We start from the raw sequence: 24,191 nt of genomic DNA, 5'->3' as shown, positions 1-24,191 counted from the left end.
CTCAGGAAAAGAACCATCCTTTTGCTGTGCTTCCAACTGTTTTATGTTTATAGCTATTTCAACATTTAAAAAGAAAATGAAAAATGCAACCATTCCAAGCAATGTAACTATTTTCAAGTACAATATCAAATTTTTACATGATAGCTAAGGTAATCAACTCCCTGCTCCCCCTAAAAAAACACAGTGAGATATTTCCAGTTGCTGAATATCAAAATGTTTATTCTTTTGCTTCTTACTACTGCTGAAAATCTCTTTGATAAGTGGCTCCTCCTAAAACCAGATTTGACATCACAGAAATTTTGTCCTTTAATAATTCATTTTGAAATGTCCCATGCTGGGGATGAGGATGTGTCAAGGCACAGCTTGGACAACCAGGCCAGGTGGGCCACCATGAAGGCTGTCCTCCCCACACTCCACCCCCAACACAGAAAGCTGCAAACAACTCAGGGAACACCTGTGCAAAGCCAGCCAGGTTGTCCAAGTCAGCTGAAAACAGAACACCATACTAGATTCAAATTACAAGTTCAGTACTGTACTGTACACATCCAGCATTACACATGCTTAAAATAATATAAGTATGCATAATGACACATCGGGTCTCACTTGTAAGCTATCAGCAGGCAGCTACAAAATGTTAAACTACAACATAATCCCAATTTACCTAAAGACACAAATGTTGTGGCATACACACTGGCTGCTTCAGAAGCCTTGGGCATGCAGACAGGAAGTAGAGAAAATATTCCAGCTAAGCATAATCACATTACATGTATTTAAGACTCTTTCTAGCCAAATCATATTCTAAAGAAGACTACCTTGAAGGGCCAGGGCCATTTTCGGGCTGGGTGGTTTTTAGGAAAGGGAATTGTGCCCTGACACATATGTGTGCTTCACAGATCCTGGAGTTTTGAATGCAGGCAGACCCACTGTGATTCCCAGGGTGACGTCAGCCTCTGGGAAGAAGAAAACCTAGTGGCCCCTGGCTCAGGGGAGTCTCTCAACCCTGTAATTCCACCCAGGTCTGGAGGGCTGCTACAGGCTCATGGGGACCATTTTGACCTGTCAAGCCCAGAGGCAGCACAGGTATAGTCTGACAGCAACCTACAGTAACTACAGCTTTCAGGCTAAATGAATAATCCACTCTACCCCAGGAGAATGCTTGCCCATTAAAGATGATTTTGTTTGCAATTTTAATATGTTCTACAAAAATAGCTAAACTCGTCATTAATAGCACCATGAAAACATAGATAATGGTAGAAAATAGGATAATAAAATAAAGTTGCTTTCAATTCCAGGCAATGTTTCATACCACTAACATGAACAAAGTTAACCATTTTAACTGAATTTGAGAAAATAGCATGTCTTTCTGGAACAAAAATATTCTTGTAGGGAGAATGTAGGCAAATATATTCATTATGAATTTTATATGCATATGTGTGTATATATGTGTGCATAGATACATAAAACCTCTGAGCAGTGAGGAAATAATGTAAGACATAGCTCTCTATTGAGAGTGGCTGGTAGGCTGTCAAGCAGTCATGTAGAAGTATTTTTAAAAAGAAAATTGAGGACACAAGAAAGCATCTAAAGTCTTGGTAAAATGGTCAACAGGTTCAGCAACTGAAGGAGTACTGCATATGTACTAATGTACAGTTCACATCAACATCTCAGAAATAAAATAGCTCCAGTTCTGAAGCATCTCCCTTGACTATCTGATGAAAAGAGGAATTCTCATCCCTATAGAAAGAATAGGTAGTATGATAGTGAAATGGGGACAGATGCTGGTCCTTGGCTGCTCATTTGCTTTGCAGATTCAGTACCCCTGGCATCTTTAAAACACTGTTTTGGTGAATGTGTTTGTTTTTCTGGCTGGTGCACTGCTAGGGGCAGATGTGGAGACAGGGATTCCACTCCCAGTGAGATCTATTTGTTGAGCACACAGGAGCTGGGCTTTCTCTAAAGCTGGTTGCAAGCGGGTGATTGTTTTGAGAGGACTGAGCAGTACCAAGGCAGTCTGTTAAAATTCTCGTTGACTGATACAGTCACTCGTCCAGATTGAACAAAACACCAGCAGAAGATGTATGTAGTTAAATTAAGTCAGACTCTCCACGGTCCAGGAAATGAGAGAATCTTGCGCTTCAAGTTGTGGAAAACTGGCCAACATGGTTCATCCCTGGGTACCAGAGTTTCAGATTATAGGGTCACATCTGTAACAAAAATTTAGCATAAATTCTCTAAATGCTCTCCATGTGCAAGAAGCTTTCACCTTTACATTGTCTTTCATAAACATGTATACATACACACACACACACACACACACACACACACACACCGTGTAAACTCGTCTTTATGCTTCAAGACCCAGCACCAGTTCCCCATTTCCCAAGAAAGCTCTCAACTCCTATAGCAGACATTACCTGAACTCATCACTTTGAAACTGTCCACCTCTGATTTCAGCTGCTGCTGGGATGGACAGGTCTGCATGCACTGACTGTTCTAGCACAACACCCCACTGCATTTCTCTGTTTTTCTGCCTCCAGACTATCTCGTGAAGACTCAGCACAGCTCAGAGATGAGGAAAAGCTAATGCCCCCTGCAGGCAACCCCAAATCAGTAGGGATGGAGCCAGTGGTTATCATCCTTCAGTAAAATAATCCTGGGAGGCATCTGTACACTTCTCAGAGATCCAGTGATGTCAGGCCTCTTTGGCCTGGAGCTGAGACCTTGATAATAATGTACCCTTCATTTGCTTCTCCTCGTTGGCTGTCTCACTCTCCCTGCCCCCTCACCCCTTCTTCCTGAGATCAGTTCCCAAAGAAACTACTTGCACCCAAGTCCTTATCTCAGGTTCTGCTTGTGGGGATCCAAACAGACAAAACACATTAAGCAAATATTGAGAGATCATGTATTTTTTCAACAGCAAAGTAATGAAACACAAGCTCTTTGCAAGTGTCAAAGCTATGGTATTAACTCTGTAGGGAACCAAAGGAGTCAATGAACACTTTGGGCATCAATTTCTGTCACCTAAAAAAATGAGATGTGAACACCAAGGGCCTTTTGAGCTCCCATCCAATGCTGTAATTCCATGATAACGCAAGCTATGGGTTCCCTTTAAACAGTCCATAGCCACTGAGGGGTGGAAAAATAAAGTGGCTTCTGTCTCATTATATACCACACATCATTCCAACCTCAAGGGGTATACATGAATTTTCCACAATGGAAGCTTCAAACTTTCTGGGTGCTCCTCAAACTTGGCAACTTTCAGTTTTCTAACTCTTAACAGAAAAGGTCAAAGTCCCACGTTACTGAGACTTCTGAAGCCATCCAACTTCTCTAAACTTGCACACTTTTTACATCAAAATAACCAAATATTTTCATCAATTTCTCCTTCTTCCCTCTAGCAGCACCAGCATAAATATCTCTTCTTACTCTCAGTCCAAAATTACCATACATCTGTCCAAATCTCAGTCCAAATTCCCTGGAATACCTCACTCAGTAACTCACACTTAACTGATATTCAATAAATGCTCATCGAATGGCCGAATAAACCCTTCAACAAGAAACACTTAGAATCATCCCAACTTTTGAAATATAATTGGAAAATTGTCTTGATACAATGTTAACTTATGAACTTTTTGTGTGTTTAGTTTCAGTAGTGGCTTACAAACCTATTGCTTGTTTGTTTTCAACATACAAGCAAGTGAAAAATCCAGATTTTCACAGAAAATACTATAAGTAGACCTTGGAGATGTTTTCCTTTCCTTTAAAATAAAAAAAAATTAACATTCCAGGCTTACTGTGAAGAAACCTCTTCCCTACCCAAACCCCCAAATAGAGTTATACCTGTGAGTTTAGATTTTTTGGCTGTGTTCACTGCTGCCATGAACATGTATTCACTATTAGGGTCGTGCACACTGGATGAATACTTCTGAAAGAAAAAGCCAGAAACATGGTGTGTCATCTTCTCTTCCCCATCTCTTTGTTTTTTAACTGTTTTCTATTCTTTGTTGAAGTCGTATGTGACAAAAATATGAAAATGTAACTTCGGTTCCTGGCTTTAGGCTAATTAGGAAATAATAGGAAAAGGGCTTTACTTAAAAGAGCTTTCTACTGAACTTTCTTCCTCATTTTTGCCTTTATTGTTTCTTTCCCTGTAAACTTAGATCATGGGCCCCATCTCATTCTCTTCCTTCTTTATCTCTCTTTTCAAATTCCAGCCTGCCACAGATATACACTGGCCAATGACCACACCGTGGATATAATTGAGTACCAGCATACCCACGTAATATGCAGAATGGTGTCAGTTCTTTCACTGAGAACTTGTAATGTGAGAAACCAAAAAGAATATCCCTCAGCACAGGGAGATTTTTGTTAATATCATTGTTGTTTATCTTTCTAAATAGCTCTTCACTGGTTTTCTTTCAAAGCAAGGAGTCTAATAACTTACCATGTCAAGAAGTTGTCAATTTCCTTCTAAGCTACAATTGACACTTTAGATGGTTTTCTTGCTGACTATTTTTAACTTACCAGCTAAGCAAAACTTACAACTAATTGTTTCATCTCTGTTCTGCCTCTTAGGAAGCTTTGATTCATACCTGCAGCTTACACATAATAATTTTTTTAAAATCAGAGGCATCTATTTTATGTTTTAACCTTCCTCCTGGCCTTTAGTCTTCTCTTGGTCTCAATTTCCTCATCTAGTTTGAACAATAATAATAATAATATAACTCTCTGTAAGCCATCAAGTCAAGTCCTCTTTGGAATGTGTGGGTTATAAAACAAATAAATAAACTTCTGTTCCAAGCGATTAATTAGTAAGTATGTCTTGGGGGAAGGAATTATCTGTCTGTTGGTCAAATTACTCCGACAAGAGATATGTGTACTTTTGATGAGTAAATAATCACTGATGTACAACAGTAAAGCGGATACAAAGAAAGATGGAAATTGCTCACCTTTTTTGTAAACCAACAAATAAGTATGCATACAAAAATGCAGACTACCACAAAAGCTGCACATCCTATGGGTAACCAGAACTTCAGGTGGCAACAAAGTTGTGATTCTGGATTGGAAAAAAGGTATGTTAATGAAAAATTCTGAGAAGCAAATCTCCTCTTTCAATGCTGAACCACAAGTTCTCTTACCAAATTTAAAAGAGCTGTTTAATCAAATGAAACTTTTTATTATAATCATGAAATCCAGTAAGTGGGCAAGTTATTAGACTAACGTCATCTCAGCATTATGGCAGGGATCCAGGAACAAAAACTTAAAAGACAATGCACACAGGTGTTTACAAATGTGGTTAATAGAAAGGGCTTTTCTGCCAATATTTTTATAAAAGAGGTAGTAGTAAAAGTAACATTATAAAACTATGACTTTCAATCATCACACTTCACTCCACAAACACAGTGCAAAACCAAACCTTAAATCTTAGGTGAACAGAGATAATAGTCATTATTAAGTCATAATTAATCTTTTTTTCCTGATTTTTAATGGCATATGTGTTTAAAAGGCAATAGGCTCTATTTCTGACTTAGCAGTCTATGGGATTAAATTGCATATTGCTGAATAATACTAATTATTCTTCATCGTAAATCATCACCTGTATATCTTCACTATAAATGACTGCCATCAATTGCATCTAAGTGAACAACAACACAAAAGATCCTTATTTGTCCCATTGTTTTCATTAGTGAGAAAAGTTGTCAAAACATATGTATATACTCAAGTTTGGAAGATGAAAGCAATGTCTTACCATAAATATGCAAATATTCTCCCTTAAGAGTCACTTTAAAAGGAGGAGGATCAAAAATGGAGAGGCTGCAGAAGTAATAGTTGGCATGAGAACGGTCCAAGTTATATAGAAAAAAGGAGACACTGTTGTTGGATAGCTGAGGATGGCAGAATTTCTGGCTGTTAATGGACACTGTGTTACCACTTCCCTTTGTCTTAGTGAAATCACAGAGTATTTGCTCCCCTTTCAGCAACTCTATTTTAAATTGCTGGACAATGTCAGGATATTTGCATAAAATTTGTACACCTCCGTTGTGAAATGTAAACATCTCATAATCAGCAGAACCATTGATTTCTCCTGGATAAAAAGAAAGAAAACAAAGCAAAAGTGATGTTTTATAAATATGTTGCCCTAATAATTATATTTTAACATAGAAGTAATTTATTCTATGCACAAAGTCACCTCTGTTGCACCAGCATAAACAGCTTCACTTTCTCCCTCCACCCCTCAAGAAAGAACATAAGGTAAAACTATGTCCTAGAGAAAAAATCCTAACCAGAAATTCGCTTGTCATATGTGAATATAGAATATACTGAATATTAAATAATATATTTACATAGTATGAATCAAACAGGTATGGTCCCTGTCCTTTGGTAGCTTTCATATTGGAGGCGGATGGTAAAAGAATAAATACGTAGTAATGCACCATAATTTGTGATAGGAATGGAGTAGTATTTGAATAAAGGTGGTAAGGTCAGGTGGGTTATAATTTTGATTATAGAATCAGAAAATGTCACTTTAAGGAAATGAGTTTTAAAATTGGAATTAAAAGATGAGTAGCACTTAGCCAAACAGAGAGATATGGGAAAAAAACTTCATTTATTAGTAGGTATGTCTTGCAGGGAAGGAATTGTCTGCCTGTTGGTCAATACTCTGACAAGAGCCATGTGTACTTTTGATGAGTAAATAATCACTGATGTACATCAGTTAAGCAGATACAAGGGAAGATAGAAATCGCTCACTTTGCAAAAGTACAAAGTAGTTTAAAAATGAATAATTGTATACATATGTGTGATTATATGTATATTAAAATATATGTATTATACATATATTACAGTATATAGAAAGTGCATGTGTAGATATATGCATACAATTGTATACATATACGTACATATATACACACATATATCCTCCTGCTAGAGAGTAAAAGAACAGACTAATCATTTTCAAATGATAGAAATGTATTTTCTCTGAACATAATCCACTGAGAAGTGAATCAAGGCCTGAAAATAAAGATAAGCCCCAGGTTTTTGTTTACTTTTTCTCTCTCTTCTTTTTCTTTTTAGAGAAAAAGTTTCACTCTATTACCCAGGCTTCAGTGCAGTGGCATGATCATAGCTCATTGTAGCCACTACCTCCTGGGCTCAAGGGACCTTCCTGCCTCAGCCTCCCAAGAAGCTGGGAATACAGGTGTGCACCACCATACCTGGCTAATTTTGAAAAAGAAATTTTTTAGAGACATATCTCACTATGTTGCCCAGGCTGATCTTGAACATCTGGCCTCAAGTAATCCTCCTGCCTCAGCCTCTTAAAGCACTGGAATTATAGATGTGAACCACCATACCCAGCCCCACATTTTCATTTTCTGAAATCATTTTAAGCTTATAGGAAGCCAAGGTTGTTTTTGAAAGTTACATAGGAATCACAGAAGGAAAAAAATAAAATTGCCTTGCCCTGGTGATTGCAGACTCTGAATTATTAGACTATAAATTCAAACTGCTCATTGCCTTCCCTTTCATTTTGTTTTATTTTCGTTTTTAGTATAGCAAATTTTCATGCTGAAACTGTTTGGGAAAATTATTAGCATGCTGGTTTTTTTCCTGAGTTTTGAAATCTTGGTCTTTGTTTCTGAGAAAACTAGATAACAAGTGTAAAAAATGTTTAAGAAAAAAAATTACCTAGACCTACAGTGAGATAGAAATACTACTTGTATACTTTTGCTCTTTATCTTTCAAAAACATACTTATTATTTGTCACAAACATGTTATTTTGTGTTCTGCTATTGTCATTTTATGTCATAAAGATTTCATTTCTTACATAGTCATCATAATTATCCTTTTTAATGACTATATTTTGGGCCATAATGTTAATCTATTATAATTTGTTAAAACTAAAATACTAATGTTGGAAATTGGGGTTATTTTCAGCGTTTTGCTTTTATGTAAATATTTTGACATTTGGTCAAAATGTTTAAAAGTTATAATACTATGTATTGCCATTTTGCTCTCTAAAATTTATATCAGGATTAGCATTATGCAGGAGGAGCTATTTCTCACACCTCTGCTTACACTGGTTGCCTTAATTTTATTTAAGATTCACAATTACTTATTTTCTTAACATCCCTAAGCTTCAATCTATAGTTCCCCTATAGATCTTCAATTTGGGTGATTTGATTGTGAAAATAAGCACAAGTGTTCTAGTCTTCAGTTATAGCAGTGCCTATTATTCAAATTAATTCTCACACCAGAACAACCAAAAATGTTGAACAAATGTCCAAAAATACGATTAAAAACATTAAAAGAGTGACACAAAGGAGAAGAAATTACCAGGTTAAATTTGAAGAGACAAGCAAAGCTTGGAAGCCAAAGAGACAAGCAAAGCTTGGAAGCCAAAGAGACAAGCAAAGCTTGGAAACCTCTTTTACTCTGAAAGCATTTGCTGTTCTTTGAAATTTAAACTTTTGTTTTTGTCTCAACTCCCAGAATCTGCAGAGTGCGGGATCTAGCAGAAAACCATCTCCCCAGTAAACTGGGATCCCAAAGAGTTACATTCTTGGAGCACAGCTAAACCAGAAATAAACCAGACCTCATTCAGAGTAGATGGTCCAGAAAAATCTTCTGGACTTCAATGGTCTAGAAGACCTCAATCCTTGAATTTTCTTTAAGATAATTTGCATTTTATTACCCCTCAGCTTTTGGAAGTAAAAATGCAAACTATTACAAGAAGAAAAGGTTTACATCCCCTCTCTGTGATACAGGGAGGGGAGCATCACACACTGGAGTCTGTTGGGGGGGATTATGCGGAGGGAGGGGAGGGAAGTTGGGGAGGGATAACATGGGGAGAAATGCCAGATATAGATGATAGCAGGGGAATGGAGGCAGCAAACCACATTGTCATGTATGTACCTACGGAACAATCCTGCATGATCTGCACATGTATCCCAGAACCTAAACTGCAATAAAATATTAAAAAATAAAAAAAAAGAAAAGAAAAGGTTTACATCCTAGGCCTCAAAAACTTCCTACAAATAATATGTACCTTCAGTGACAAACACATCATAAAAGTGAGACCTAGAAAACAAGGTAACAATAGAAACAGCAAACTATAAAAACAAACCCACAATTTATATATTTGAATTATCACGTCCCCAAAACAAAATAATTAAACTTATTATGTTTAAGCAAATAAAAGAAAAATTTGTAATAATATCTGCAGTACACAGGAAAATTAAGGTCGACTAATTAAAAAAAACCAACAAGAATTGGCAAAAAAAAAAATACACTAACTGAAGTTTAAAACTCAATTGATAGGTTTAATATATATTAGACAGAGCTAAAGAGAAAAATTGGTGAACCAGTACATAGGTTGGAAAAATTAGTTAGAACCCAGTCACACTCCACAGATTCAAGAATCCCAACAATTCACAAGCATATTTTTTTTAAGTGTGCACATCTAGACATATCTTAGTGAAAATCCTCAAAGCAGCTAGAAATAAGAGATTGATTACCTTCTAAGAAGCAACTATTAGACTGTTTCAACATTAACAATGAAAACCCTGATACAGTGGAATTATAACTTATATCTCCAATGTGCTTTAAAAAAAATCTGCTAATATAGAGCACATTGTCTAGAAAGATAGCAAAGGTATATGTAAGTCAAAACTTTTCTAAGTAAAGTATACGTGTTGAAATTTCAAAATAGAAAAAAATATAATCTGAATTAGTATCACAAAATTCAGCCTAATGGTTTTCTCCGAAGAGGGAGAAAGATTTGGAATCGGGAAGGAACAGGAGTGCTGACAGTCACTATGTATTTCTATGAGAGTGAGGTAGTATGCTTTAGCGTTATTCGTTAAATCGTACATTTATGTTTTTTTCACTTTTCTGTATGGATGTTGTATTTTATAATAAGTATTTTTAAAGTATACAGAAGGAAAATACTACTTGCTTTATTTTAAAAACCAGAGGGAACAATGTAAACAAAAGGCAAAGGAAAAAAAACTGTTGGCATGAGAACAGATGCAGTCTACATTAGATTAGAATGTAGGGTATTTTGCTTAGGGCCTTTACGTTGCCCCACTGTTGCTTTGATGCTTATGTCTCTACCATCTGCTACAGAAGATAAAATCAGTGAATTGGTTCTCAGTTACTTTAGAAATGTTCACAACAAATTTCCCAGAGACTGTAGAATGGCAGCAAGTAAACCACAAAAATCTTGGAGCAAAAGTGTCTGTGGCCACTGTGTATACACAGACATAGATGCATTGTCTTGTACTTCTGAAGATGATTTTGTCAGCAGGGTTTTCCCCCATTGAGCCCACACTGTAGCAAACAGAAGAGGACATTAATAGTTGGCGGTACAGTGTGGCAGAAGTGCATTGCAGTGGCTCCCCAGGAGACCAGAAGCAAATTCTGGCTCTACCACTTACAAGGCTCTGTGGCTAGGATACGCCTATGGAATTCAGTCTCCTCATCTGTGAAATAAGGAAGTGATACAAAAACATCTTAATGTTCTTTCTAACACTTGCTTTCTCTGGAATCAGGATCAGATAAAACTACAAACAACTGAGAGAGCTAATTCTTTGCTATTGGGTGAGTCCTCCAAAGGGAAAACAACATTCCTGTTAACCACTTTTTGTCTCAATATCATAATGGGCTATTCCAGAAATTCAGAATAAATTAAAATGAAGGAGACAATCTTTCTTGCCCACAAAAGTATGTACTTAGGACTAGGAAAGCTGTGCCTCAATTTTTCTTGAACGTCACATTGAGTGTGTGTGCCACTGACATCAGCTGAAGATTTCAAAGTGTCATTTCTATTGGAAACTCTTTTTTTTTTTTTTTTTGAGATGGAGTCTTGCTCTGTCGCCAGGGTGGAGTGTGATGGCACAATCTCAGTTCACTGCAACCTCCGCCTCCCAGGTTCAAGCTATTCTCCTACCTCAGCCTCCCAAGTAGCTGGGACTACAGGCGTGCACCACCACGCCAAACTAATTTTTGTATTTTTAGTAGAGACGGGGTTTCATCATGTTGGCCAGGATGGTCTCAATCTCTTGACCTCCGGATCTGCCCACCTCAGCCTCCCAAAGTGCTTGGATACAGGTGTGAGCCACTGCAACTGGCCTGGACATTCCTAATTATTCATTTTATTATTTTTAACTTAAAAACCGCCTGGACAACGTTTTTATTATGAAATGTAGTGATCAGAAGGCTGACTTAGGTTTCCACATATCCAGTGTTTACACTTTCCATCTGGAAAACCACGTGGCAGCTCTAAGCCTACAGTTTGAATGTTTTCAACTATAGCATTTAATTAATTACTTCATATTTACTTTGCCAGATATAGAACAGACATGCTTGCTATAGCTTGAATGTTTGTCCCCTCTGACACTCATATTGAAAATTAATCCCCACTGTAATAGAATTGGGAGGTGGGGCCTTTAAGAGATGATTGGCAGAACCCTCATGAATAGCTTAATTCAATTCATGGGCTAATGGGTTAACAGATTAATAGGTTATCACAAGAGTGGGTTAGTTATCAGGAGAGTTAGTATGTTATAAACAGCTAGATTGGCTGTCTCTCAAGAACCTCCTCATCATGTAATCCTCTGCACTGCCTTGGGACTTTGATGAGTGTCCCCACCAGCAAGAAGGCCCTCACCAGATTTTTACCCTAGACTTCAGCCTAGACCAGAGCCCTAGACCCCTAGACTTAGGCTCCAGCCTCTAGAACTGTAAGAAATACATTTGTTTTCTTTATAAATTATTCAGTCTCAGGTATTCAGTGATGGCAACAGAAAATGGACTAAGACAATGCTCAAATGACAAATTACAAAGTCTTCTTAGCCTTTGGTAACATTTGAAAAATAGTATTAAAGGAGACAGTCCCTTATAAGCATGAGTAAACCATGTAATGAATTTAAGGCAAATCTGAATACGTTAGTTTCTCATAACGGCAAAGGCACCTAGGATCCTTTCTCCATCCTTCTTGGATGTTCTTATCTCCAAGTCTAACACTCAACCTGGAGTGCTGGTATGATCGCACCACTTTTATAGACAATGTCTGTTCTGATTGGTCGGGTGTCAAATCTATTTGGTCAATTCTGTTGCTATACCAGTAGTTAAAAATTCCGAGTGTTCCCCTTATTACCAATCTCTCTCTTCTTGTTTTCTTCCTTTCTCTCATGTTTGCCTTTTCTTCCCATACCACCTTTAATATAAACTCTTCTCCAAAATATCCTCTCTCACACTATCTTTGCTATGCTTCTCACACTCCCTAACATGCCATTTCCATTGCCAATAAATTCTCATCAACACTGTTCATATTTCAGGCATCCTATAAGTACCCTCAGCTTTACACTTTTGTTTCCTATAACATGATTCACCTTCTTCTCAGCATCATACACAGTCAGACCCGGTGATCTCTTTTGTGTATATACAGACAACTGAGAGCTCAGACAGATTAAATTATTTTCCCAAGGTCACACAGCTTCCTGGGTGCGTGAAAGATTTTGGTTCAATCCACAGTCAAAGTGTCACTAGCAACAATCAACCAAAGTATAATAGAAGCAGGCAACCACATGAAGCTAGACAGTGGTCCCTAACAATGGAGTCCTACAGGACCACTGCTAAAATCTGTATGCAGGAAGAATGCCTGATATCTGGCACCTCTGTTTTATGTCCAGCAGAATTTATCTGCTTCTTCTCCATCTCAGCCTCAACTGGTCCAAACCATTGTCATCTCTCTCTGGGACTACAAGAGCTTCCTAACTACAAGAGCTTCTGCTTTTACTCTTGCCCATTTATAATTCATTCTCCACAGAGAAGCCAGAATGACCTTCTTTCATACATGATCCAATAGAGTCATTCTTTGGCTTTTAAAACCTCCAGGGTTTCTCATTTCACTTACAGTAAAATTAAGTCCTTACCCTGGTTTTCCATGACTTATGTGACCTGTACTACCCCTCCCCATTTTATACCAGTCACACACTACGCCACAGTCACACTGCCCTTCTTTCTGCTCCTCGAACACACAAAGCTGGTTCCCAGGGCTTTTAATTTGTCATTTTTCCACCTAGAGCATTCTCTCTGATCTTCACAGGGCTGCTTCTTTGTCATCGTTCAAGAGTAATGACACTTCAGTGACCATTGGCCACCCAACATAAAAAGTACATCCAAGTCATTTGCTAGTATATTAACTGAGATAAAGCATTTTTACTGTCTGAAATTATCTGGTTTATCTGATTGTTTTCTTCTTTATTGTCTGGCTAGTCCACTCTAATGTAAGATTTAAAATCAGGGATCTTGTTGGTCTTATTCACTTCTCCATCCCAAGTATACACAATAATACCTGGTATGTTGTAAGTTGCAATCAACATTTATTGAATGGATAAAAGCATGGTTGGATGGGTGAACAAATGAATATGTAGATGGTGACATTTTAAATCTGAGGAGATGAAGCATAGGATTTATAATATAAGAACCAAACGGGCTTCTAGAAATGACAAGTTAAATCTTTTACTTTGCACTTTACGTTTGCACTTATCAAATTAAACTGGAGCCAGAAAAGGTGAATACCTTGCCCAGGATTACATAGCTCATAGCTGGGACATGACCCCAGAGTTAGCTATGCCATGTTGCTTTTCTTCTGGAAACAAGTACATGAAGATATACAATCATGCATACAAGACACTACCCCAACATGTCATGTTCTAATAAAAATTATATGAGCTTTAAAGAAAAACTTTCTTTACCTACAAATATCTGCTGGGCTCATAAATATTTATTTAGATAGTGGATGATTCTCTTGGTCTTATATGTCTACAGAGGGCAGGACAACTTTGTTCCATTCAAGTGAGCAACAAACCTGGTTGCTAACTTGGATCTCCCAAAATGCAGTCATTAAATTTGCCCAATACATGGCCAGGACAAGAACCCCTGGACCAGTGGTTTTTCTAATATACCAAGATGTTTTGTAAACACAGCATGTTAGTGATCTGTGATATAAACATCATCTTATATCTTTTAGCACTTAATATGTTACTAAAAACACAAAAAGTAATGTGGTCTTGGATTCTAGCGATGAGTCTTAAAATCTGAATATTAAACATAAGGTTTTGTTTTTCTACCATATCTGTTTACTTTTTATTGGAAATCCTAGACTATAATCAGTCTAGAGAACAGATACTATATTTTCTCGGTCACATAGAGTACTGCACTGAACAGGGTATATTCTTCCCAAGAGAGGCTCAAGCCTGTTAACTGCTAACAATAATTTTTAAAATATTACTGTTAATAACACTAATGTTCTCCAGAGTAAAATAAAAATCTTTATATTAAGTGATTTCTTTAGGTTTTCAAAATTTATAAAGCATAAGAACATTTTCATCTTCTTTTGAGGGATCATTAAGAAAATTTCTGAAAAAAAGGCCATTCATCTTAAAATTGCACTATAGTTCACGAGTTCATTATTTGCAAGTTGATGCTTTTAATATCTGAACTACTTCATTTCTCCAGTAGAAGACGCTCTTGCCCAGACCCATCCTGCTAGGACTCTTTGCCAGCAGTTGTATTGTTCCTGGTTGAAAATCCTCTGGAGGAAACATTTCAAGAACCCACTCAGCACAGAGCGTGCAAGATATTAGCAGTATAATTTTATTTTCTTTAACTCAGACATCTAACCACAAACCTCCGCAAAGGTCTCAGAGTGATGGAAAGATAAGATCTCCTGAGTCCGTAATCATTAATAGTGCTTACTAAACACATTTTCTATAATCAAACCATGATAAGCATTAGCTTAGCACAAGACGTGAATGTATCACAAGAGGCAAAGGTCTAAACATTGCAATGTTAATTTCAAGTTGTCAATCATATTAGGTTTTAGTTACATTTGATCTTTTACTAAGAAAATCTGGCATTTAAAACAAAATGTGCTTCCTACCACTTTTCTCACCTTTTAAAAAAGCAATGTCATGTCTTATGAGTCTACTAACTAAAACTTTTAGAATCCTAGTTAGTAGATTTTTACATATGCATCACTTCCAAACTTACATTACTATTCAAAGCACCCATAATCTAAAGAAGTGACTAAAGCAAGGAAGGTGGGGATGATAGGCAAGATAAATCCAAACTAATCTAAATGCCTAACATTTGGAGGAAAAAAAGCAAAAAAAAAAAAAAAAAAAAATAGGAAGAAAAGCAAAGAGAAAAAGTGAAAAGAGTACTCATGAACACACACACAATGTGTGCATTGTTTTTACTCTCCAAGGAACTCTACAGGGGTACAAAACAACCCTTTGGTTCTCTAAGTGTATATAATAAGAAAAATGAAAGATTGATTTTATCCTAGTTAAAACTGATTTCTTCACAAAAACGAAAAAAATCCCAGCAGCTGTATTATAAAACTTCATAGCAATATTCACAAAGTAATTAATTTGCCAACAAGTTACTTTGTTAGTTACTTCATTGCCATTGATTCAAAATTGTTGTACTAGAGAAATCACATGAGATTAAATGAACCCAACTCTCTTCCATAGAGTGGGAGGGAGAGAGGAATTTATCCACACCTCTTAATCTCCACAATGATTCCCAATGCTCAGCTACTGTGCAAAACTCCTTGGGCACATGGACAGGGTGTTCGCTGACTGAACTGAGTTGCACCTGTGACTCCAGTTCTCATGTCTACCCCCAGGAGCCCACATTTTATCTCCAGCCCAAACTTTCAATTTCTTGCTTCCAAATTCCTTTCAACATCACTGTCTGGATATACCCTAACATATCAAGTATAACCTTTCCAAACTGAGCTCAGTACAGTCATGCACTGAAGAAATGACATTTCAGTCAACAATGGACTGTATATATGATGGTGGTCCCATAAGATTATAATATTGCAATTTTTAATGTCCCTTTTCTGTATTTAGTGACACAAAGATTTACCATTGTGCTACCATTGCCTGCAATACTCAGTACAGTAACATGCTGTACAGGTTTGTAGCCTAGAAGCAATAGGTTACTCCACATAGCCTAGGTAGTGCAGTAGGCTCTACCACCTAGTAGACCACCGTGTTAGTATGCTCAATGATGTTCACACAATAAAATCACTAAGGACACACTTCTCAGAATGTATTCCCAAATGGCACATGACTATATTCATTCACTAAACCCAAACCCTGTCTTTTCAGGAAGTCACTAGTCTGACCCTAGGAAACTCTTCCTCATTTCTTCCTCTTTCTGATTTTCATCATCCAATTTGTCACCAAGTCCAGTTGACCCCAGCTCATGAATGTCTCTTAAATTCAATTATTTTTCTCCATTTCCATTGCCAATCCACACCTTTTTCATGTCTTCCCTTATCTGTGGATGCATCCTCTTAACTGGCCTTCTCAACACTAATCTCTCTCTCTCCTCCCTTATAAGGCATATAATCTTGGGAGTTCTAGAGCCCCACATACCACCAGATCCTCTCTGTACTACTACAACTGATGCCTCTGGAAAGTGCCACCTCCCAGCAGGAGGCCAACCAGCACAAAAATAGAGCATTAAACCACCAAAGCTAAGGACCCTCATGGAGTCCATTGCATCCTCCACCACCTCCATCAGAACAGGCACTGGTATCCATGACCGAGAGACCCATAGATGGTTCACATCACAGGACTCTGTGCAGACAACCCCCAGTGCCAGCCCAGAGCTGGGTAGACTTGCTGGGTGGCTAGACCCAGAGGAAAGACAACAATCACTGTGGTTCAGCTCACAGGAAGCCATATCCATAGGAAAAGGGGGAGACTACTATATCAAGGGAACACCCAATGGGACAAAAAAAATCTGAACAACAGCCTTCAGCCCTAGACCTTCTCTCTGACAGAGTCTACCCAAATTAGAAAGAACGAGAAAACCAACTCTGGTAATATGACAAAACAAGGCTCTTCAACAACCCCCAAAAAATCACACTAGTTCACCAGCAAGGGGTCCAAACCAAGAATAAATCCCTGCTTTACCCGAAAAAGAATTCAGGAGGTTGGTTATTAAGTTAATCAGGGAGGGACGAGAGAAAGGTGAAGCCCAAAGCAAGGAAATCCAAAAAATGATACAAGAAGTGAAGGGAGAAATATTCAAGGAAATAGATAACTTAAAGAAAAACCAATCAAAAATTCAGGAAATTTTGGACACACTTTTAGAAATGTGAAATGCTCTGGCAAGTCTCAGCAATAGAATTGAAGAAGTAGAAGAAAGAAATTCAGAGCTCGAAGACAAGGTCTTCGAATTAATCTAATCAAACAAAGGCAAAAAAAAGAAAATAATAATTTGACACCAGAGTCCACACACTCACCTAATCTCTTCATCTAATAATATAGTCCAACCCCCTCAATGTACAGAAACTAAAGCATGGGAGCTAAAGAGATTTGCTGAGAAACAAAAACACAAAAAGAAGCTTTTAATGTTAATCTAGACATAAAAATGAATTTCAGGTTATTTATTTTCCTTCTCAGTATACTGGATATATTATCACCACTAACACTTAAAGTAGGATTCATATTGGTGCCACATATGTGTTCTGTGATTGAAAGGGTTATTATACATCAAAAAATTATTTTAAAGTGACTTAGATGTGAAATTACATTGTACATAACTCACTCATTTCCCTAGACATTTTCATTCATCAACCATCCTGTATTAAGCTGTGCTATCATTGTACCTGGGTTCTTGCTCTGATTAAGTCTAAATTCTTAATGATTTTCCCATCACTTATCTGCCTGTAGAAATGTACAGAAATGGATTCACATATAGAAGAAACTTTCATCATAATTAAATAAGTGCAATAGACACAACTATGAGATTTTTGCATTAGATAGTGCGAAATAAACAGAACTTTAATTGTGAGTGCAGTAGAGAGTTTGTTGTTGTTTTTGCATGAACAGATTTTTTTATGCAAAGTCCTAGGAAAACATAAACACAGGCTGTAAAAAAAATCTATTTATCAAATTCAAAAAAGTTACTTTTAAATGATCATTAATTGCTTATTGAAAGTGCTGTGCCTGTGTGCACATGGCTCAAATAAACAGATCCTAACAGCACTACTGGTCAACTAGATGGAAATTCCTGAGTCTGTCACCCTACTTGGGGACAACCTGTTTCTATTTTTCCTCAAGCAAAGTAGATGCAAGCATCATTATGTTCTACATGACCCAGAAGGAAGTTCATATCCCCAGTTTCGGACTCTTTAAACTTGCCAATATTTGTGTATTCTGATCAACCTTACAGGACAAACTAGTGGGAAAAACAAATCATTTTTTGACTAACAGTTTTAAAGTGTGTGACATATCTCCTGCATACTTAAGTTCTACTTTCCAAAATGTAATTGTGAAGTTTTATAAGAAGGTTGCAAATGCCAAGTTTCTTGTTTCGCTTGGAATGACCCAAAAGTGCCATTTGACAGACGTAGTACTGAGGTGCCGTTTACAGAGAAAATGTGACCTTTTCACTAGTTATTACAAGCTACAAATGATTTTAAAACACATTTTTACAAATTTGCAAAGCCCAGTAAGTCATTTTTCATATAAAACTCAATGTCCTTAGAGTAGGGAAGCAGTATATGTTGTAGATTTTGCTGTTTACAGCTGTGAATACCAGGATAAAATTTTTTGAGCCAAATAATGCTATTATTCTTACAGTGAGTAAAGATAAGAATTTCAGTCCGCACTACATGCCTTTGTTTCTACCAAGAAATGGGAATATGCTACTAGTACTTTAAAACTGAAATACCCATTTCATCTGAAGGAGTTGTGGTTAACAAGCAACAGCAAGTTGTGAAAGCCATTTTTCTCACAAATGATGAAAAAATAAGCAACTCAAGAACTTACACGAGAATAAGAGACATTACTAGAAAGAGTGGGGGGAAAAGGATAAGGTTTGATTAAACAAATACTAGGAAAAAATGACTGCAATGAAGAATGAAGCTTTAGTCTACAGATTGAAAAGACTCACCCAGTCTTAAAAAAAAATTAGCAGAAACACACAGAGAGAGAGAGAAACAGAGGGAGAGGGTTAGACATATCCTGGCGGAATTCCTGAATTCCAATATTGAAGTAAATAGCTTTCAAGATTACAAAATCCTGGAGTTGTTTTTTTTTTTTAATTACTTACAAAGGAATGAGAATTAGACTAGCATGAAATTCTTCACCCGCAACCCTAGAAGGCAGCAGACAGTGGAGGAGTATCCGCAACCCCCTAAGAGGAAAGGCTGCCATCCAGGATTCCTATTCCCAGAAAAGATATCAGTCACCCATCAAGGTAAAAGGAAGACACCCTTACCTGTGTTGGAATTCAGAGAGTTAGGGGTACTTAACAAAAATAAGAGAAGTCTTCTGATCATTAGATCAGAACAGAGATCACAAGACAGGAGCAGATGTCCAGAATGATGCTGTCACTGAAAGTATGTGATAAAAGTGTTAAGAAAGCATTCTTGAAACAGAAGAGAAATGCTGTAAGAGGAAACCTAGCAATGATCTGCAGCTATAAGTTTTAAATTATTTCCACAAAACCCACATATGGAGCAGGGTGCACTTTCTGGAGGCAGTGCAAGAGTAGGAAACAAAGAACATTCTTAAGACCCACTCAAAGAAAATATCACAGTATTTTGAGGATGGGGACTAGGCACAACAGACAAAGGCACTGCCATTATTTTCATACAGTGATAAATAAGTACACATTCAATTAAGATTCTTTGAACATGATAATTACTTAGCAAATTAAGAACTGTAGTTGACCTTCCAAATTAACCAGAGGCAAAGACGAGAGTCAAAAGAAATTTCATCACACTAACAAAAATAAAAGAGAAAAAGAGGATACCATAAAGGAAAATGAGTAGTAATTAAGCATAGAAATAAAATCAAGTCGAGGCTTATGCTGAGTGGAAATGGCCTGAATTCATCTATTAAAAGAAAAAGTTGGTAACTGAGATTTTTTAATTTAATCTATCAAGAACACTGGACGGGGGCGCTGCCAGGAGATGACATTTACTCAGAGTCCTGGAGATGCTAAGAGGGGCTCCAAGATCAGCCATCTTCACAAACTTCTCTCAGACACTGGAAACACCAAGGGGCTCTTTTCCCCAGTGGATCTTAGGAATCACTAATGGAATGCCTCCATAACAAAGCAAGGCTCAAACTGGCCTTGAGGGCTATCCTCCCAGCTTCCTCACAGAACACATCATAAGACAGGCATGTTTATTAGACACCCTCTGCCATCAGCTCTTCCCACTCTGGCCTATTATCCACACTGCTTTTAAAGTGGTCTTTCTAAAACCAGAATTCATCCCATCACTCACATGGTCCCTGCTGCCTGTAAAGTCTACAAAGAGGGTTTCCAAAATGCAGTTAGACGTTCACATTTTTCCTAGATATTTTTACAATTAAAAGCGTCCTATTGTTCCAAATTCATTAAAGGAACAAGACTTTGTTAAATTCCACATTAAGATCTATCAAAGACTGGAAATCACCAAGATTCCCTTCCTTCTTAATTCATAACCAAATAACAAAGATGATCAGAATCATTGAGATTTATGTTAATCTCCACTACTTCAACACAGTTTAGAAAGAATGTAGATGTTGGGGTCACATTGGACTTATAATTTTGGTTCTGCCACCAATTACTCTGTAACAAATCACTTAGCCTTTCCTGGCTGGAAGTTCTTCAAACATTGACGGAAGGTAAGAATGTCTACATGCCTACATCTTCATGGCATGAGAAAGCCTATGTAAACTGGGAGGATTGAAAATACAACAAAAAGAACAAGCAAGTGCTTAGTTGACTTCAGTTTGGCTCTTTTTGTTTAGAGCTTTTAAATGGCAGTTGCTGGATGCATGCATTGAGGTGATATTTTGAATAGGATAATTGTTAGCAGATGTATCATTACCACTTAACCAGTAATGCCTCAGCTTTACCACATGTCAAACAGCATGCCACATCGCATGGTTTTCTTTATAATGAGCGTGAACATCAGTTGTTTTCATTTAGAATCTATGATGAATATTATTCCAGAATATAAATTATTCATCAGCTTAACCTGGCAACTTGAAATAATCCTACCTAAGGCTGGATGTAACCTTCCACAGAACTGACATCAATGCTACTCTAATTCCCCTGGGCACAATAGCACAACCAGAACTGCCCAAATGGGTTTGGCCTAGTGGAATGATTTTTACCAACAGAAACAAACCCTTCCACGAGTGGTACATATGTTCTTGGAAGAAAATCCAAAATCTTGAACATAGAACACATGGTCTGAATGGTCTGCCCTCTGCTTTCCTTTCCAGCCTTGTCTTAGACCAACTTGCACCAGTGGTCATCTTGGACCAATATTGGCAAGACCAGCTCCCAATATATCAACGTGGTTTATATATTGTGAGAGTTTAAGAACTCTCAAAGTGATTGAGTGGTTGGTGAAAAAGAAAGAGAGACAAAGAAAAACTTTTCTTTAAAGCTGGGCCCAGGGGAGACACCCTGTGGATATAGAGCCACTCTGTGGATATCTGACATTCCTCTGAAAACCTCAGTTTTTTACTGTGCTTTTTCCATAAGGGAGGGGGAGCAAGGTTATGCAAAGTTTCAATGATAATTATACAAAAAATACACTTGCAAAAACTGATGCGCAAAAATCACAACGTGGTTGTAAAAGCAGAACAATATAAAGATAACCTTCAGTGTGTCAGCATAGAAATCATACACCTTAGCAAGAATATAGGTTAAATATAAACTTATGATTATCAGCAAAAACATATTGGGCTCACAGCTACAGGGGGAACAGGATCTGATACAGGACAAGCAGCCTGACCACCAAAGCTGCAAGAGGAGGGGGCCTCCATGCAAGACTGGAGGAGCAGTGGGAGAAGAAAGACTTTTACATCCTTATCTCAACCACAGAGACAGACGCCCCTCATGCGTCCATTTATAGGCTCCCCATGAGGGTTGCATTCGCTTTCCAGGGCCCTAATCAATATGCCTTTGCTGGGAAAGGAATCCAGGTAATAAACCTCTCCATTACTCATCCGTTTATAGGTTCTCTGCAATGAGAAGTCTATTATGTGCTGTCATCTCTCTCCAGCAGTCAAGCTATGTGGTTAGTCCCTTCACAGAGTTCCTGTTTTTACCAGAACAGATCATTAGAGCCAAAGTTACAAGGTGCAGCTCAGCAGAGCCAAAGTTACAAGCTATATCTCAGTAGAACCAAAGTTACAAGTTACATCTCAGCATTTCACATTATCCTTCATTTTCTTAAACATAATCAACACAACAAGTAACAAACATCACAAAGCAAGTAACTCATTTCAGGGGAACTAAATTCTAAGAGAATTTACAGGTTAAAAATCAACAATTTCTTCCTGTTATTTCAGATAGCTTGGGTTTTGCCAATTCTTCCAGAAGCTTGGGGTTACTCAGTCACCACAGAGGGATTCAAAGTATTCCCAGCAGACCAAGGTCAACCTCTCACCCCTTGTGCTCAGACACACCTGTCTGCCTTCTATTCCCTGACCTTACCTCATCCCCTCCTGCCACAGGCTTTTTGCACTTGTTCTTTCCATGGTATGGAATGTTCTTCCCCATTTTCATACCGTTCTCCCTATTGATTCCTATTTGTCCTTAAAATCTCCACTCAAGTGCCACTTGCACAGGAAAGACTTCAATGAACCCTGTTCCTCAGCTCCACCTCCACACCCACCCAATCTAGTCAAGCTCCTTGTTACATTCCCTCATAGGATGGAGTTTTGCTTGTCATTATAATTGATCTATTGGATTATTTGATTGATCTCTCTCTCTCTCTCTCTCTACAATGCAGTTACCTTCTGAAGAACAGGGGTTGACCTGGTTTTGCTCATCCTTTTACATCCACCATCTGGCACAGTACCCCCTGCCAGGCAAGTGCTCGGTGCTACATGAGTAAATGGATGAATGAAGAATGAATACCGATTCCAAAGCTGTTCTTGTCATTCATGCCGTTAAGGGACTTCATGAGATTCTAGAAAAGGCATAAACCAGCAAGTAGCCCAGAACTGTCCTTGGACTCAGTCCTCAGTCCTCAGTCCTCTTTACTTAACAGCACTTAACTCACTTTGAACCAGCACAAGATGAAACATTTGATCAGTTCGATTTTGGTTTTTTTAATTTTTTGTAAACACAGTAAAGTCTATTTTTTTTTAACCACTGAAAAATGTAGCCCTAGATAGGATCATATCTACTAAAAGTTCTGCCTTCACTTTCGGTTTATTTAATTACTTAAGTTATTTAATATAACTTCACTTTCCTTTTATCAACCTCAAAAATAGGGCTCAGGGTTAAAGAGAAAACAAAAGTAGTATAAATTATACACAGTAAAAAGCAGCTGAACCATATTGACTTACATTGTATGTAGTATTATTTAAATTGTCCATATAGAGTGTGCTGTATACCATTCAAGAGAAAGAATCAGGGACTCAAGAATGATTTTTTTAAGGCCTATGAGGCTAGGAAGTATTTTTACATTATCCTCTCCTCCTTGGCTTTTTAGGGTGAACTCTGATGCTTAGTGTCAACAAAAACTCTACAGTACCTTTAACATTTCAGATAACAGATCATCCAGGTAAGATTAAAATCAAAATCCTTCTTTTCAAAGCCTTTCCATTTTATTTTCTACCACAGAAAGAATTCCCAGCCCAAATGCCAGAGCTACTTAATTTTCATTCTGTTGACACAAGTCATTTTGCCTTTCATCTCTCTCTAAGAACAGTAAGCCACTCTGCTATTTTATCCACTGACAGGTAACTCCAAGCAGGTAATTTAAAATTTTAATGGTCTGATGAACCTTTTTTTCATCTCAAGACACAGTATCAAAGGCAGGAATGCAAACTCAATGCCATCCACAGTGACATGAGTGACATGGTGCCCTTGGCCATATACTCGGGCTGTTCTGAAACTATTCCTACTTTCAAAAACCAAAACCACCTTCTTTTGGTGTGAAATTTCTCTACCTTTGATTTTTCTTAATGTTTACTTGAATTATAAGAAACATTCAATAGGCCACTTACCTGTTAGAACTTTAGTTTGCAAGCAGAAGAGAAAGAAATACCAGAGGTCTGACTTCATGTTTGCCAGAAACAGATGAGAGCCCGTGTTCAATGTTCAGTGTTCAGAGTTCAGTGTTCAATGCTGATAGT

At 37.6% G+C, this 24,191-nt stretch overlaps 1 protein-coding gene across 2 annotated transcripts; it reads right to left on the bottom strand.

The window, feature by feature from the left end:
- Nucleotides 1-201: 201 nt before the first annotated feature.
- Nucleotides 202-24,191, bottom strand: ICOS (inducible T cell costimulator). 2 transcript variants are annotated; one of them, XM_008999272.5, is made up of 5 exons: nucleotides 24,063-24,191; nucleotides 5,750-6,085; nucleotides 4,950-5,056; nucleotides 3,841-3,925; nucleotides 202-2,204 (listed from the first exon to the last, which is right to left on the bottom strand). In XM_008999272.5, exons 1-5 carry the CDS (start codon nucleotides 24,118-24,120, stop codon nucleotides 2,191-2,193), a joined length of 600 nt encoding a protein of 199 aa, XP_008997520.3. In that variant the 5' UTR covers nucleotides 24,121-24,191; the 3' UTR covers nucleotides 202-2,190. The 2 variants fall into 2 exon arrangements, with proteins under 2 accessions (XP_008997520.3, XP_078185264.1); XM_078329138.1 differs by lacking the exon at nucleotides 202-2,204 and having other exon boundaries at nucleotides 3,645-3,925.

The sequence above is a fragment of the Callithrix jacchus genome, chromosome 6 (genome assembly GCF_049354715.1).
Source record: "Callithrix jacchus isolate 240 chromosome 6, calJac240_pri, whole genome shotgun sequence".
Lineage (NCBI taxonomy): Eukaryota > Metazoa > Chordata > Mammalia > Primates > Cebidae > Callithrix > Callithrix jacchus.
Note: the sequence above shows the minus strand (reverse complement) of the source record. Positions and strands in the feature narration are given on the sequence as shown.

Coding starts and splice junctions, on each gene's coding strand:
- ICOS (XM_078329138.1), bottom strand. CDS start 24,120: ATGAAGTCAGACCTCTGGTATTTCTTTCTCTTCTGCTTGCAAACTAAA. Junction 6,086..24,062: donor GCAAACTAAAGTTCTAACAG/GTAAGTGGCCTA, acceptor CTTTTTATCCAG/GAGAAATCAATGGTTCTGCT. Junction 5,057..5,749: donor AGAATATTTGCATATTTATG/GTAAGACATTGC, acceptor TTTCCAATCCAG/AATCACAACTTTGTTGCCAC.